General features: G+C 40.7%; 1 protein-coding gene across 2 annotated transcripts in view; it reads right to left on the reverse strand.

The window, feature by feature from the left end:
* Positions 1–12,735, reverse strand: part of chd1 (chromodomain helicase DNA binding protein 1) — a 33,460-nt gene extending 20,725 nt beyond the window's left edge. Inside the window, exons 1-13 of one of the 2 annotated variants that reach the window (XM_028463678.1) lie at positions 12,518–12,735; positions 10,045–10,131; positions 8,000–8,207; positions 7,676–7,777; positions 7,352–7,554; positions 6,920–7,191; positions 6,589–6,814; positions 4,362–4,462; positions 4,096–4,274; positions 1,540–1,664; positions 1,136–1,352; positions 947–1,036; positions 497–687 (exon numbers count right to left, since the gene is read on the reverse strand). In XM_028463678.1, coding sequence (XP_028319479.1) covers positions 497–687; positions 947–1,036; positions 1,136–1,352; positions 1,540–1,664; positions 4,096–4,274; positions 4,362–4,462; positions 6,589–6,814; positions 6,920–7,191; positions 7,352–7,554; positions 7,676–7,777; positions 8,000–8,207; positions 10,045–10,097 — 1,967 coding nt within the window. In that variant the 5' untranslated portion in view covers positions 10,098–10,131; positions 12,518–12,735. Of the gene's footprint in view, positions 1–496; positions 688–946; positions 1,037–1,135; positions 1,353–1,539; positions 1,665–4,095; positions 4,275–4,361; positions 4,463–6,588; positions 6,815–6,919; positions 7,192–7,351; positions 7,555–7,675; positions 7,778–7,999; positions 8,208–10,044; positions 10,132–12,282; positions 12,474–12,517 lie in introns of those variants that run through there. The other variant, XM_028463679.1, reaches the window with a different exon arrangement.
* Between the last annotated feature and the right edge of the window lie 4,641 nt (positions 12,736–17,376).

Here is a 17,376-nt window from a genome sequence, read left to right on the forward strand (position 1 = left end):
TGTTTATCTGGCAGACATTTAGTTTTTTACAACTGTTTGGTCAATAAAAGTACCAAAAATAGGCATCAGATATTATTACCCAAAGTATCTTACCCTCCTTCGGGGAGAGCAGATGATGGGCACAAATAAGTACTATAACAATTTCTTTCCCGCAAGATAAAAATGTACATACCGTATTTGTTTTAGAAAGGTCAAACTAGAGTGTCAACTTAATGAAATATTTGGACCATTAGAAATGCAGCGTTAGTCCAATCTGACTGAACTTTAAAAAATGCTGTTCTTAATTAAAACACCCTGCAGAAATTCTGCACTAAACAATTACCTTTTAAAACTGAAGGTTAAAAGGCTTGTGTAGTTTCTAATGGACCAGTTTTCAAAACTGTATGCAGATCACTAATGACCTGTAGAGACATCTGGTCTGCGTGTATACTTTTATCTATAGCTGTTATAATCAAAGACCCTATATGAATTGTTACATTAAAACATTGTGACTTACTTCTCCGGCATAATGAAGTGCAGCAGTGACCATAGCTCCTTCAGGGAGTTCTGTAAAGGTGTTCCTGTGATCAGAAGCCTATGATTGGACTTGAATTCCATCATTGTCTTGTAGAGCAAAGAGTCGTCATTTTTTAAGCGATGTGCTTCGTCCACACCAATGAATGCCCAGTTAACACTGCCTAAAAAAGACTGAAGACAAACATGTTTACAGGTTTTTATGTATTTTAATTACATACTATGTAATAAGTATTGCTATGTTTTTATTAGATGCTACAAATTTTTAAGAGGGTTCAGTAAATGCAGCAAAATCATTTACCATAAACTGCAACTTTTAAGCACCTCTTGTAAACCCATATTAACACAATATGCTCCACAAGTGAACAGTGCAGTTTATTCTAGCAATATAAAATGTCAAAAAAAAAAAGGAGCAAACTTTAAATCTGCTGACCTTGTCTTTGAGAAGAATCTCATATGTTGTTAGGAGGATGTTAACTTTAAGCCTCTTGGTGTGGACGTGCATCCACTCATGTGTTCTGATCTAAAGAGAATGGACATTGAAGACAACAAAGAATGTAACATTTAATAGTTACACAGATACTGTCTCGTTTAAATTAAATCGGCTTATATATCAATATACCATGTTTCTGCTGTTGATGTCACCAAGGTAAACCACAACATTCATCTGAGGTGCCCAAAGATGGATTTCTCTTTGCCAAGAAGTTAATGTAGAAAGAGGCACCACAAGCAAAAAAGGTCCATAAAGTTGATGTTCATGAAACAGGTAGTTGAGAAAAGAGATTGTCTGGATGGTTTTACCCAAGCCCATTTCATCAGCAAGGATGCAACTGTTCCCTCTGTGAATAAAGACAAAGCAGCCAAGAACAACAGCACAATGTAAGATGGTACAGAGTACTGGTTGATATTTAGGGTACAACAAATGCAACATTTTTTTACTTCTCGACAGGTTGCAAGGGATCCACCAAGTTACTGTTATTATTAAATACGAGTTTTAAAATACAGTTTCAAGGATGGCCATCATACTTGCACCAGGAGTGAGCCATCCAGTTTAAACTGTCCAACTGGTAGTCTCTGAGCTCAAGTCCATCTCCTCCAATATAACTAGGGTGCTTCTTCATGGGCACAAACCTTGGTCGCTGTTTTAGCACCTACAGAGGAAGAAAAGCCAAAGTAGTTTAGCGGTTACATCATGAAAGATACATATTAGCATATAAGCACCCACCAATTTTCCTCACTAGGAAGCAAATAGAGTTTCTACTCTAATATTCTTCAGTTGTAAAAGAGAACCAGGGCCTTACGCTGCCCTCATTGACGTTAAGCTGCTTTCACATCAGGAAAGCATTTCAAAGTTAACATTTGAGTTGTGTTGGTTCTCATTAGTTTCATCTGGAGATTAATTTATCCAACGGGTCTCAACCCTGTACACTAAACCTAAGGCTACAGTAACCACAAAATAACATCTGAAAGCCTCACATTGCAGATGGGAACCTGCCCAGGCACTCACGTCTTTTTGCGTACATGCTAGTTTAGCCGCTACAACAACTAGCCAGTTAACTAGCTGCTTACAATACACCACCAACATATCTGCATCATTTTATTTTTCTCAACAGACTTTGCACTGTTAGTTAAGTTAAATTTTGTGCTTTAAGTTTCATAGTGATTGACTCAGTTCATTTGATTTAGTTGATCTTCAGACAAGAAGATTTTGTTTTGTTTGTGTTAAAATCAGCACTTTTATAATTTATTTTTGTACAACAGACACCATTTTGTTTTCATTTGAATTTTAGTCATTTATTTTGGTGCTCTTTTATGTTGCTACAAAAGTGCAATATAACCTGCCACTGTGACAGTTGTGCAATAAACTTTTCAGATTTGAAATTGTATGTGTTTAATTTCAGATACATTTTGAACATACATGAATATATCTGCTAATTATAGCCATATCATACCACCATTAAGAGAGTTTAACACTACAATTTAAGAAATAGAAGAATATAAGAAATAGAAAGAAATATTTTTTTTTTATTGGGGACCCATTGAATTTCCCATGGACCCACTCATATCACCACCTGTGGGTCCCGGGACTCACTACAATGAAAACCTATCAACATCACTGCGTCCTGCAGTGCCACAGTCCGCAGTACGCCCTCTTGGTGCTGTGTGTGCTGCACATTGGTATAGCGGACTGTCTGGGGCCACAGGGGGACCAGCCTTTGACTATCACCGTAGAGGATGGTTTAGGGCTTTCTGGAGAGCTTGGCCGGAGATCCCCGATGTCCTGCGTGGCCTGAAGCCCTACTGTGGAGGTAGGTGCTTATGCCTCCGTGACTCACATTGGGTGCTGCCGGCCCGGATGGTCTTGCGTGTCCAGGGTTCACAATAGCAGTTTTGGCACACACATTGGTCACGGATACACTGGCATGCATTAGGCTTTAGATTAAGCCTGTATTGGGCCTAACTGTAGACATGTTAATGCCAACTATCAGTTCTAGGTGTAAGCACCCACCCTCTCCCTGTTCACGACCACCATCATTATACACAAGCCGGGTGTTGCATCACCTTCTTTAATCTCTCCACAATTGTTACCAGACTGGTTCAGTAGACTACCTCGCACAACACAATATGTATAATAGTAGCATCACATTATATTTTCAGCACAACCAAAATAGCTTCGCGTCAATCACTACTTTGAATGTCCCACCCTAACTACCTCTTCCCTGTTTCATTCCCCCTCACCAGGGTGCAACAGTGCCCTCTGTTTTTGTCTTTTCCTCAAGTACATTTTTGCTTACCCTTCCTCAGGGAAGAATAATGCTAGATTATGCACAGGGTTGTCTACAAATTCACTTTTCTCAAACATATATCATGGTGGAATCAGCAAAAAAGGCAGAGAAGACCTCTGTCCGAGGAACGAAGCAACTCCATGCAGTGACGGCTCAGCAGCAGCACACAGCAATCACGTACACACTCGCAACCCAGCGCTCCACCAAGCGGCACACACACAAATATCCATCCATCTATCTATCCATTCATTCATTCATTAATTTTCAGAGTCGCTTTGTCAGCACACAAACACATCACACACATTTTTACACTACCTTCCGTATTACTCCCACACCTTTCATTTATTTTACTTGTCTCTCTTCCCCATACTGTTCACATGGTAACATGTGAATGTGTGAAAGCACCCTCAGTGTCACTGTGGGATTAGGATTTTTCAGTGATCGGTTGCTACCGTCTTGGGAGAGCGCAAGTTACTTAGTTCTGCTTTAACAGATTACTGAGCTGCATGTTTAGTTCCAAGATTACTTATTCAGCTGGTTGTGTCGAACAACACTCTGATTAACTGCCTGTCACATCTCTAAAGGGTGCCGACCTTAAACCATGTATAACGTTTGTCACAAACCAGTTCAATTTACGATAACTATAAAATATCGTGTATTGGGTCAACTTTCCAGGTAACCTAAATTAAGTAAAAATTGGCACGATATATTCTGATCAAAACATCCAAAATTAAAACAGCATTTTACCTTAACACATAACTACAGTACAACTAAAATCCAACTTGGCAGAACTTACCTTGCAGTCTCTGAATGGAATGGTCTTGGACTGGTGTCTGCTCATGTAGGCATCAATGCATCGCTGAAACTTTTTGGCAATCAGTGCACCATCTTCCCAGCTACATTCAGAGTATGGTAATCCCTGCCATTTACACAGGTAGTCCGGATAACCAGCGGCAGACTTCTGATTTGAATGCCCTGCTCAAATACAGTGGATGCCTTATTTTAGCTAAGCAGAGTAATTATATTAGACATGGTGAGAGAAGACAACACCACAAAAATTACCTATGATTCGCTCAACAAGCTGGTACTGAGAGTGCAGGTCATCCATTAATTCTTGCTGACAATTGAAATATTCTATATCCTCCGGTGAAGCTGCCTTTAACCTGCAAAAGTAGAAAACAAAATGACTTGTTCACAATGCAATTCAAATACTTTTTAAAATGTTTAATTATATTATAGCTGCAGCTGTCAAAGGTACTGCATTTGTATAGCGTTAACGCTCTGATTAACAACAATATTCATTTTAACTTGCATTAATCGGCATTTTCTTTCTCTCCTTTTTTTAAGCATTCATGGTTAATCGTGCTATTGGCTGAAAACAAGACTGTGACGTCCTAGGACTAGCACTGTTGCCCCTCCTATAGTGTGTGTACCCCCATCTGTCTATGAGTGGCGCGAACTATGTGACTTGTTGCTGTGTGTTTCAGTTGGTTTTTTGGGTCATGGCTGGAGAGCAGGGGCTGTTTGCCCGAGCATGCTATAGTATCTGTAGAGTCGTGTGTGAGCATTACGTCGTGATTGCGTGTGTGTGTTTGTAGAAGTTCAGCAGCACTACGCACGCTGTGGGATGCTGTGACTGGGCGTCTTAACTGCTCCAGGAGCAACTCCTATAATCAAGCCATTTTTCCCCTCCAGTGGCAGGTCACTTAGGGGAAGTGGAGGCATAAAATATCAGTCTTACTTTTGTAGTTTTCTCAGTAGGCTGCAAAGTGTGCACGCACTCTATTACCTGTGCTAAAGTGCAGCATCCAGTCGGTGTCAGAGAGGTTGGACGTTTGGAGTTATCAACTGGCAGAAGGTAACAACAGCACAGACATCTGTCTAATGCACTCACAAAAGGTGGGGGCATGATGAATATTAAGGACAAAGTTTTGGGATGGCTTAGTCTCAACTATGGTCTCAGTCAAGCAGCATAGGAGTTGGGCTTTTTACTGTCAAGTAACTTGATTGAAATTGTAAGCACACTTTCATGGATGGTGCAGGAAAATATGATGGCAGCAGTATGACTTAGTGGCTAATAAGGTGCAGGGGTTTATGTGTGGATTATTCAGGAAGTTAGCAATACCATCTAGCAACTGGACATGCCCTTCAACTGAACGTTCAAAAACAAGCTTCCGAGGTTGTGAAAAGAGTGGGTGCACTAAGGAACTCATAGGTTAACTAACACAGGACAGATGTGACATGCCTTGTATGCCCAGGTGTCTGAGTAGGTAAAAAATTGTGTGGGAGCGAGTGACTACGGAAGTCATACAAGTGGGCTTCAAAAAGACAGGTTTGTAGTAGTACACACTGTGTCTGATCTAGACACAGAACACAGACTGAGTCCGAATTAAGTCCAGAGGAGCTGAAATGAGTTTCATGATTTCTGACACTTCAATGGTTTTTAGGCCTGCTGAAAATAGTCCATAATTAGTCAATTAATATATGGTAGAAAACATGATGGGATTACAATATTTTACTAATTTACTGAAGTTCAATAAATACATCTGCGATAAATATTTGTTTTCATTCTTGGCTAAAATAAGATGTTTGCCTTGAGAAAAAAAAGCTCAAAATGCTTGTATACATTTACAGCGAGGAGGGGTAGATAAAAAATACACTAAGGTTTTAAATATAAGATATCATAGCGTGATTGTAATACTTAATGACAACATTTCCAAATCATCTTATATTTGTTGAGTGATCGCCCAACCAAACTCTTAAGTAGAGCTGATGAACAGAGAGCTGAGCAGCAGCCTGGTTAAAGTATAAATGACCATATCAAGCTGTAAATTGACACATATTTAAACCTGTAGCAGTGATGACGTTAGTTCATATGTAGATGGCAACTCAGTTAAAAAATATCAGAATACAATGAATAAAAAACTGGAGTAGCATTCTGCCTACCTGCTTGAAATGTACATAATGGCTAAGTCGTTTGAAGGGTACCTTCAGCCAATAAATTACCCCCTAATTAAAAAAGGCACTCTATTGGGTTAAGAAGGTGCCAATCATTATTGTACAAAGCCATTTTGAAGCAGCATATCAAGCGGGACTGCGGTTATTGTGCAATGCACTTTATATGATGGAAAATATGGTGCTTTCAGTCAATTTACAGTATGTATTGCCTTCTTTCAGTGTTTTAGTTCAAATGGGTGTAATTTGCTACCCAGGTTTTATGGCCAAAACACAATCAAGCATGATTAATCAAGTAATTGAGGCTATCTCTGTTTAGGCAGGAAGCTCTCACCATTTCTTTTTCTCCTGGTCCTTTTTTTTGAAATTTTCTAGTTTCTTCATGCCCTTGACATTTTGTAACTTAAGCGTTTCCTCAGTCTCCCAGGTATTATGGATGTGGGCCCAGTTCTTCCACTTAATCAAATACTGCACATCACCAGCCTCCTTGGTGGGAATGAAGTTAGCATTGGGGTCCCCATCTGCTTCGATAGCATATACAGTGGTTGCACTTCCTGTTGCTGTTGGAAAAGAATGTTATACAACAGATAATTAATTTTTTAGAGGAAGCTGGCCATTTTGCAAAGAATGGATGAGACCATTAATCTCAATGACAATTTATTTACCTTTCTTCCTTCCAATTCTGCTGTCCATCACTCTTTCAAGTGTTTCAAACTCATCTTCTTCAGGCTGTGGGACATCTTCACCAAGGACTTCCAAAAGGTCATCAGAGTCAGTTTTGAGCTCCTCATCCTCCTTGTAGCTAATGTTCACTGTGGCTTGTCGCCGCGGCCCAGCAGATGCTGCCGTTTTGTAGTCATCATCGTCGTCTGAAGATGAACATTTCTGTCCTTTCTTTTTCTGGGAGCTGCTTTTCTTTCCATTACGAAAATTCATTCTGAGAAACAAGACAAAAGTGACTAACATTTTTATGTATGTTATTAAACAAATCTAGTACATTAATGCATTGAAATATAAATGTTATTGGAAATCCTTAACAGCTGAGACAAGCACCAGTGAGAGAGTAGAGAGAATGTTTTTATTGGGAGCACACTTACTTGGTTGGGGGCTTTCTGCTTTGCATTTTGTGACTGGGATCATAGTCTGACACTGACCCATCACTGTTGTCCTCCGCAGATGAGCCTGATCCTGAACCACTCCCAGACCCTGATCCACTCCCAGATCCAGAACCCGAGGACCCTGATTTTTTTCTCCTGTTGGACCGAGTTGATGAATTTGATTCATCACTACTTGAAGAGTCCTACAATGGTGTTTGAAAACAGAAATGTAAGAAATATTCAGCATAACCCTAAATACAATTTACATGTACATTTGTGTCTTCATTTAGTTTCCCATGAGAATTTGCCAAGTTTAGGACTGACCTCAGACCCACTGTTTGAGGAGCTTTGTCTCTGTTGCAGTTGCTGTTTCCTGTGCATAGCAGACCTTTGCACTGCTAGGATACTTGGGTTTGATTTCCAGAACTGCATAACATATTTTATGATAAAAATGTTAGTCCAAAGGGAGAACGTTCAATTCACATGTCACCAACTACAATCTACATCTAATAATATTGGTAAAAAACAATGATTTGCCAATTTGGGGATGAAAATATACTTCAGAGGTGAAGGTAGTTTTCATGGGATTTTATATTAATTTGGTAAATGTTACATTAACAGAAAAAGACTCAATTTATCACCCATTACCTCTGCTCCGTCGATGTTTGACTTATTTGGTGGTTCCATCTTTTCCTTAGATTTTTCATCGTCAGAATCTGACTGGCTGCCAGAATCTGAGCCACTTCCTGAGTCACTGCTCCCTGAATGGCTGCTGCTGCTAGAAGAGCTGGAACTAGAGCCAGAACCTGACCCAGACGCAGAGCCGGATCCGGAACCTGATTCTTCATCTGAATTACTGTCATATAGAAAACAAGTTCAGGAGTTATTAATCAGTATGTTCGTCATTATAAAAACTTTATTAGCTTGAGCAAAAATACATGTAAATTTCACATTTGTTGATATTTATGCAAAGCTACGTATATCAAGGAGGGTTCCAAACTTGGTTCCGAAGGGCAGCAGCCCTGCTTGTTTCAGGAATTTTTCTGCTTAAACACTAACACCCACAATTAATTTGAAATCTTTTCCAACCTAAATATACACATACATTAATCCTTGCACTGTGAGAGAAGACATCCACTTTTTTAAAATAAAACTTAAATTAAGGTAAGATTTTCAACCATAAATTTGTAATAGGGTAACTTACCATACATCACAGAGTAGGGAACTATTCAACTTAACTCATTCTTATAGTTTCAATGCTTGTGACAGTACAAATATAAAGTCCAGCTGCAGTGATGTTCACAATTGTAAACATAGGATTCATTAATGTATCAACATTTGTGAATTTGGTTGGGGGGGGGATTTCTGGATCCTTTTTTGTAATCAAGGTACTTTAATTATTCGAGGAATCATTTCAGCCCTAGCACAGTGTCAAAAACTCAGGTGCACGGAGCTCACAGGCGATGCATGCGGCTGAATTAGCAATTCTAAATTCTAAACAAAGTAAAATTGCGCTTCTAACTTGTTTCCATTGAAGGTTGTTTTGGACAGGAGCCATTTAACTCCTGTGAAATTGTATCTCGTGAGACTTTGCTGTAGGATGAACACTTCATATTCCTTGGTTGTTTGCTGTCTAATGTGGCAGTAATCATTTTAAAGTATAATGCTTAGAAATGTCTCGGTCTCCTCTTTTGTCTACACGTAGCACGCCATGTTTTCTCGGAGAGAAGTGGTCATGTGATCAGGTACGTCATGTCATGTGACCAGGTACGTCACGTCATGTGACGTGTATTTGTGGAAAAGGTGTTTCCATAGCTATTTTGCAATATGTTTCAATATCAAAACATCTGAAAATCCTCCTCATGAAAACGTAAAAACTTTTGAAGTCTATTAGTGTTTTTTTCTCTCCAAATTCAGGTGTTTCCATTACCAGCTTTTATTGAACTATTTAGATTTTGTGCATTTCCAAGGGTAATGGAAACCTAGCTACAGATGGCCCAGGTTGGATTCGAACAGGTGACCCTACCACCTCTTCACTCAGGCAGGTTAATCTCGGTGAGCCATGGCCCTGAATAATCAGGGAGATCCAGCTAAATGAGATGGGCTCAAAAGGTACCCCACTTCTCCTTCAGGGATAACACACTTTCTGTCCACACCTCAGCCTCTGGGTGCTCCCTGCAGGCTGCACTGCTTTAAATATTGGCCACTATGTTTGAATGCAAAAACAGAGCTGATCATGCAGAGATCATCTTTTCCATCAAAAAGAATCTGTATCTCACTTTTCCAAAAAAGCTGACTAAAGTTTAATATTTCCTTTAATTCGAAGGACTGGACAATAGGTTTGTGTTTTCAGTCTGAAATTTGGAAACAGTGCAAAAGACTTGACTTTTATTTGTCAGTTTTATAGACATTTAAAAAAAAAAAAAACGATATCAATATTTGTAACAAGTAAAGAAGAAAATAAAACCTGGTTCCCAATTCATTGCATTTTACAAAATGTATTGTGTGTGTGTGTGTGTGTGTGTGTGTGTGTGTTTGTACATTAGAAGAATTGGTATTGGTACTCGGGATTGGCAAGTAACCAGATCTAAGTATCGGATTCGGTATTTATATATTTCCGCTTTTGTAAAAATGTTCAAATCCAGCAACAAAAAATCTTGAGTTTTTTCACATTGATAATATGATCATCTTACCTTGATTCTCCACTGCTGTTGCTCACACTTTCATCCTCACCACGACCAGCCATGCTGAATACTGAGTATTATGCTTCAGGAGACCAACTTTTGAAAGAAGATATGGATTAACATTATTATTAACATACCAAAGATATGACAAATACAAATTATAGTGTACAGTATACAGTGGCAAGTGCTTCAGAACAACCATCAGAAACAAGTTCTGTATGCTTTGAAAATTACATAAGTCGAAAATACAAGGGACACCAGTTTAAACACAATTTTCTCGTTTTTGTCAGTCTGATTTTGCATTAATACAAATTACTGCATCCATCCACCTATCCATCTTCTTGGCTGCTTATTCCAGCATTCAGGGTCACAGGGGTCTGCTGGAGTCAGGTGTAAGATGGGCTAAACCCTGGACATAACTACAGTCTTTCGGTTTCGGTCCATCAGGACCAAAACCTCCAGACACAAAAACAGCTTCTTTCCCTCTGCCACCATCCACATGAACACACCCCCCGTGATTCTGATTCATAGGACCAACAGAAATAAACTTTCAAGCACTGAGACTAATCTGCTTTTTTGGACAATATAAGCAACTCCAAATAACCTACCATATGATGTTTTTGGACTGTGGTAAAAAGACAAACTACCTGGACAATAGTCAACCATGGGGAGAACATGTTGATTTCACACAGACAGGTCCAAGGAAGTTTCCTCACCTCGGAATTAATCCTTAGACTGTGCCTAGTACTGCAACACCATTTCATGCATTCTATTAAAAAATTATTTCCAACCAGGGGTACACATAATCCAGCATATAGTAAAAGTGCATTATTCTAAATAGGTGAAACATTCATTGAATAAGACAAAAGGCAAATCAATTCATAAGCACATTTAAAAAAAAATAAAAAACTGCACTATAAAATGTATTCTCTGTTGTGGCACTAAGCACAAGAGAGGTTTATTACAACCTGCTGAGACATAACACATTACAAAACCAAAGGGATATGCATGACAAAAAAGCTCAGAGGGCACAAGAGACCAAAAAACCAAAGAGCCGCTGCTCCAAATGCCCTCCCACAACAACAAAAACTAAGTTTAACTCCAGGGTAGATTGACCTTGGATGTGTAGATAAATGGGTGTGGTAAAAATAGTACTGTTAAGTTGATTGATGTATCAAAGATGTACAGGTCTTGCTGAAAGTGCCCAGGTAAAGCAGCATGGGTTAAAGTGTTCAGGGACAGCAGTGTGGAAGAACAGGTGCAGATACAGGTTTTTGGGTGTGAAACTTTTGGAGGAGCTGTCCAATTTAAGGATCCATACATGCAGCAGAGTGTAGGTTATTATGAGGGGCTTAGCTGATTGACTGTCCATGATGAAGGGTTTCGATTTTACTCTGCTGGAGCTGATAGTGTGACGCTGTGTGGCTGACTACTACTTACACAAACAAACAAAACTGCACTTACTTAGCGGTCTACAAAATACCAGCATGCAATCAAACTCTTGTACAACTTCCTTACAACAAGCAGAACTTGCCTTGTGATTGATATTAACAATACGCTGTTTCGTCTGGTGAGCTACTTCACTCCAGTCTTTCACACCGCTAAGGCTAGCACGTCCCAAACTGCACTGCGTACACCGGCCAATGACGCCAGTGTTGCCTGTTGGCGGGGTACACACTATTCTCAGAGCCGCAGGATCATTTGGTCAAATTCTAAGACCATACCAGGCGAAAGTTATTAACTTCTCAACAACATAAATGCCGACTTCCTTGTAAAATACACATTGCCTATTTACAGAGAGAGAGAGATGAACAACCATTGACACTTAGCCCGTGTTCTGACAATGATGTAGTGGGTAGAAAAAAACATATTGCACGTGAACCTACATCAACAGACAATAGACAATTCAGTGTCATCGTGTGTAAATTAGTCGGCGTGCATGTGCGACAGTACCGAAGCAGTGCTCTTACATATCTGCACTTTTCTACGTTCTCCGCGGTTTCCGAAGGAAGCAGCGTTAGCTAAGCGTCTGGAGCACGCGGCTAATGGGAAAGCTAACAAACGAGCAAAGTGCGCCCAGTAGGAACAACTCGTAGGTCTACTTTCTAATACCAAGCCCCACTCAACAGCGCGATCAGATTGCGAGTTACCTACACACAGCACTTTGAGAAAACTAGGGTCCCTGAGAGTGTTAAAGGCTTGATAGAGTCGCTAACATAGCCACAAAGCCAAACGGACTCCACTCACTTCCATCTTGTTTTCATCCGCCGCTTACTTCTCGCGGCTTTTGCAGTCGACATGCACTAATAGCCGTCGTTTTGTTGAACTATAAGTCTCTATACTCCACAATGCCTGCTGTGACTCATCGTAACTGCAGCAAATTTAAACCTGTACAGACTAACATTATAATACCTCACATCCCTTTCTCCTTTAAATGAACAGCGCTGCTAGCCGCAGCTGACAGCTAACGCTACCTAGTTACCTCTCTCCCGGGTCGGGAGCGCAGTCCCGGGCGATTCAGCCCTGGTTGATTGATGGAATGTCGTTTTTTCCTATCCGTTCGAATAAAAAAACTCCTTCCGTTGTAGCAAAATTAGGTAATTAAGTTCCAAGTCGTTCGGGGGTGGCTGAATAACCCAAACATGTCAGATTGGGATCTTTCGACAACCGGCCTCCGCCATGACGCCGTTGGGTTCACTTCAGTAGGAAACCCCGGGTGGTGACGTAACGACCGGGGACAGGAGCTGCACCACAGCAGTAAACATCTGGCAACGTGCACTTATTCCAGCATGTGGTTCCACATGATAGACAGACACAAACTGCGTTTATTTCTACATTGAAAAAAAAATAAATAAAAAATGAAAACTGCTTCAGAATCAGATCATTCATTTGCCATCAGCAGCGTCTACTGCAAAATCTGTGGTCCAAAAATAAAATAAAATATAAGATAAACTCAGGCGACTATTTAAATGCACAGTTTGTGATAGCTAAGATTAGAAATTCAGTAGTATATATATATATATTAGAGATGCACGATATTGGATTTTTTTTTGGCCGTAATCCGATATGTGTTTACAACTCATTTGGTCAATAATCAATATTGATACCGACATATTTGTTACCCCACACCTAATTGCAAAGAACATCTAGTTTCTGTGGAGTGGGGGGACTCAATATGCGGCCCCTGGTAAGCATCTGTTCCCCAAGCCACATATTTGCGGACCCTGAGCATGTGATGCCTTTGCGTGAATTGATATCTTTTATTAAACATATTTCATAAAACTCTTAACCAAACATGTGTTTTACAGTTTCTCATCTCTTCTTTGTCTCTGCCAGTGTTTTGCAGCATCTGTGATGCGTTCAAGTGAACTCCGATTTTTCATACATCGCAAACTACATGCAAACAATGCTAATGTAGCATGAACGGTGTGGTGTTATGGTATTTGGAAGGTTGATGACGTCAGTGACACATGCAATGCTGAATCGTTCCGGGTATGATCATGTGTGATGTGCATTAAAGGTGCAGTCTGCACTCTTATAAAAATGACTTTTTGTCATATTTGCTAAAGCTATCACTATGTAAGGACAGCTTTACATCAAACTAGTAGTTTGTGTGGGAAAAAAACAGGCTCATTGAGTCCCCCCTGCTGCTCCTGCTGCCTTTGGCAGATTGCCAGAATGCACCACGACCGAGCGAAAAGAACCAATCAGAGCCAAGATTGTGTTTGATGGGCTGTCTGACAGCTGTTACTCACAGGCCCCGCCCCTTTCTCGGAGCTAGAGCGCCGTCTTTACTTTACAGTGTATGGTCTGGAGAAGTAGAAGATGGAATTGGTGACGTTTCTGCTTGAAAGGTAATTACTGCTGTTTGATTTACATTATGTTTGAATTGTAATTGTTACACTAGAACTCTGTGTTGCTTGTGTTCATGTGCGCACAGCAGCCTCCGTGTGGCTGCTTTAAGTGACACTGAGTTGTTTCTGCTGCTGAGGTTTGTGCACATTGAGAGAGAGAAGCGCTGCAGTAATATGCTTTTAACAGAGCATGTTATATTACTGTGATGTTGCTGTCGGACTAACATTAGCTTGTTAGCTCCTCTGAGGGAGGGACTTTGGAGTGTTTGGAGGCAGGGTAAGAGAGCAGCGGGGAGGGAGGGGGAGAGAGGGATCTGAGAGTTGCGGATTGCACCTTTAAAAAACGTAAACAACTTACAGTGTCGTTTTTAAAAGGCTAGGAGCACCCACATGGAAAACACAACAAACGGCACCTTACTTTTTACTTTGGGATAGCACAGTGGTTTACACCTCTGACTTTGATTGCAGACCAGCCTCAAATACCGTACGGGGATAGAGATCCAATGTGGACCTAAATGCAATGTTCTTAATGCTGAAGTATGTATTTTTTTGGCATCATTTGGTAAAAATCCATAATCATCTTTGAGCATATTGTAATCGAAAGTGTTCTGAGTGGACAGTGAATCTCTTCTCCCTCTCCTGGTCCTGTAAATGAAGTTTATTCAACCAATCAGAGATCTTTTTACAAACGTGTGCTCCATGGGCTGTTTTGGGCAATACTATTTATTGGCTGCCCAACTGAAGTCATGCATGTTCACGTTCCAAATGCAATGGCGGACGTTTCAGCAGAAGTCTCCATTGCAGCGTTAGGCACAACAGTTACACAGCAAATCAAGCAGAAAAAGGCAGACCAAGGTGGAGAAGCAACAGTTTAAAGCTACAAACAATGTTCAGGAGGAATGGACCGTTTTGCGTCTTCGCAGACCTCCGTGACTGTGCAGGGTCCACCTCACTGACTGGTATCAGAGGACGAGTGAGAACAGATGGGATAAATTGCATGTAAACCTAAGAGAAGCTTATCCAAGGTGAATCATTTTACAGTCTGAATGTGGAGTTGATGGTTGTCAGTCTGCTCTGAGCGGCTGGGATCACAGCCACTTCTGTATGCGTGTGGCGGAGACGAGCTGATGGCAGCAGCCGCTGCTTGGGGTAGCAAGAGTGATACGTGCATTCATGGTAGAGTCACTAAAATTCCAGAAAACTCTCCAGTAACACAAGATAAAGTCCCTACGTTTGTCACAAGTCTCTATGGGGAAAAAAGTCACTAAGAGTGTTTACAAAATATACTGGTAAGGAGGGCTAAGTTTCGGTTTCAAAACGGAGCGGAGAAAGGATTCTACAAACTGCAGCTTTAAGCATCCTTAACCCCTGCTTTCTGCTGACCTGCCACGAGGGGGAAATTTTTTTAAAATGCCTTGATTATTGGCATTACTCCTGAAGTACACCCATAATCAAGGCTTGGTAGAGTCGCTAATATAGTCACAAAGCCAGCTGAGCTGTGCTCAACTACAACAATTACAGGCACACACAATCCGACCTTTATCTCACCTATGCACACACAACCCCACAGACACTATAGCACTCAGGGGCAAAAAGCCCTGGAATACCACCTCACACACACATAAACCAGAAAGACACGCACACAGCAACAAAAAGTACATGCACATTCGCGCACACGCAGAGACAGATGGAGGTACACACACTATGTGTCTGTACATACACATAGCTTGATAAACCCTCTGATTAGACAAGAATCTGTACTTTATAGTGCTGATAGGTGTGATAGGAGGAATCCCTTCTTCTTCCTCCCATCTATTATGGGAGGGGCAGAGCTAACAGTGACAAATAGTGATGCACGATGGTCCAAAACACGCCATATAATCTGTCTCAGCCATTTGCTAAATTCAATTGTAATAGCTGGCTTTCAACCATTTCTGACATTTTACAACAAAATACACAAAATTAAAATACTTCTACTAAAATGTTAAAAGCTGGACTAAAATTGATCAACAGCACTACTTAATACCCAAATACATATGTATTCAGCAGAAAAAAAGTGAGTTTGGGGTTTAGTTGCTCTTTAAAGAGTAACTACAGTAAACCCTAACCCTAACCCTGCAGTGACTGGGCGTGTTTTAACTACTCTAGGAACAATGCCCATAATTGAGGCGTTTTTGCATTTCCCCCTAGTGACCGATCAGCAAAAACCTGGGAGTGTACTTACACTTTAATGCGCACAACTTCATCATCATAAATTCTACATAGCCCCAAGTTCACCCAGCTACATTAATATTATGTATTGTTTTGAAATGCACGTCCACATTATTCCCAAGGGTAGGACAATATCGCGATACAAGATATTGTGAAATTAAAATGCAAGACTGATCCAGATAACTGCAAATGTCTGGCAAAGAGTTTATGTGGTGCTTGACATGAGGTTTGCTCCTTCTGAGTGCTCTGCATTATTTTTTCTTACTTATACTTTTAAGTCAGAGTTATTTCATGTCTAGTTTAGGTTTTCATCTGTTTCTGTCAGTGGTTCGAGGTTCTATTTCATCCCTCCTGACCGCCAGAGGCTGTGGTTTAATCATCCTTGCGTATGTCGAGAAATTAATAACAGCAAAGTCACGTGTGACCCCTTCTGTGTATTACGGAAGTCTATATTAATACCTGACACTGATGGCTCAGTCCCTTTTCACCTTCTTGCACTCAAGTTGAATGTGTGGTTGGGTAAGCAAACCTTGTTTATAAAACTGATTGGTTTTGCTATCATGCTTGTTGCAAGTATAGCCCTGTCACTGCTTGCAGTCGGTGCTGCGAGTGTTCGCCCTCCGAAGGGCTGCACAAACAATTTTCTGTTTCATCTTCACCCTAGCTTAGCGCTCGGTCGATTTATGTTGATCTAAGGTGCTAAAATTAATTGATAAAGCTGTGTTCAGCTTCTTCCTAAATTGCTAGGCCACTGGTGACTTAATACCTGATTGGAGTAGTGTAACTGGTTTGACATGGTCACTAGAGGCGTCTCTGCTCGACCTGACCCAGCTGCTAGCGTTCAGGTGGTAACTGCTGGACTCTTTAAAATGGGGTCACTCGTGGTGTCTCTCCTCGACCTGACTCTGCTGCTCCAATTGGCTTGGATACCTTTACTGAGTGGGTGGTGATGTCTCTGTCCAACCAGACCATGCTGCTAGCACTAACCTATTGAGAGGCAATTGTTTAATCACAGGGTCACTAGTAGCATCTCTGCTCGACCTGACCCCTCTGCACCTCTCTCACCTGGTGAGTACTGGTCTAATTACTGATCACTAGTGGCCTTCTTTGCTCGACCTGACCCTTGCTGCTATCAGAAATTATGATGCTTGAGACTGTGTTCACTCTGTGTTAAAGGTCATCCCATTAAAATCAAGTCCATTTACCATTCAAGATGTTCGGTGTCAAACTGGTTCTCCAGGCGGTTTTTCCAGGAGATTGTTTACGTCAATAGACC

The sequence above is a fragment of the Gouania willdenowi genome, chromosome 12 (genome assembly GCF_900634775.1).
Source record: "Gouania willdenowi chromosome 12, fGouWil2.1, whole genome shotgun sequence".
Lineage (NCBI taxonomy): Eukaryota > Metazoa > Chordata > Actinopteri > Blenniiformes > Gobiesocidae > Gouania > Gouania willdenowi.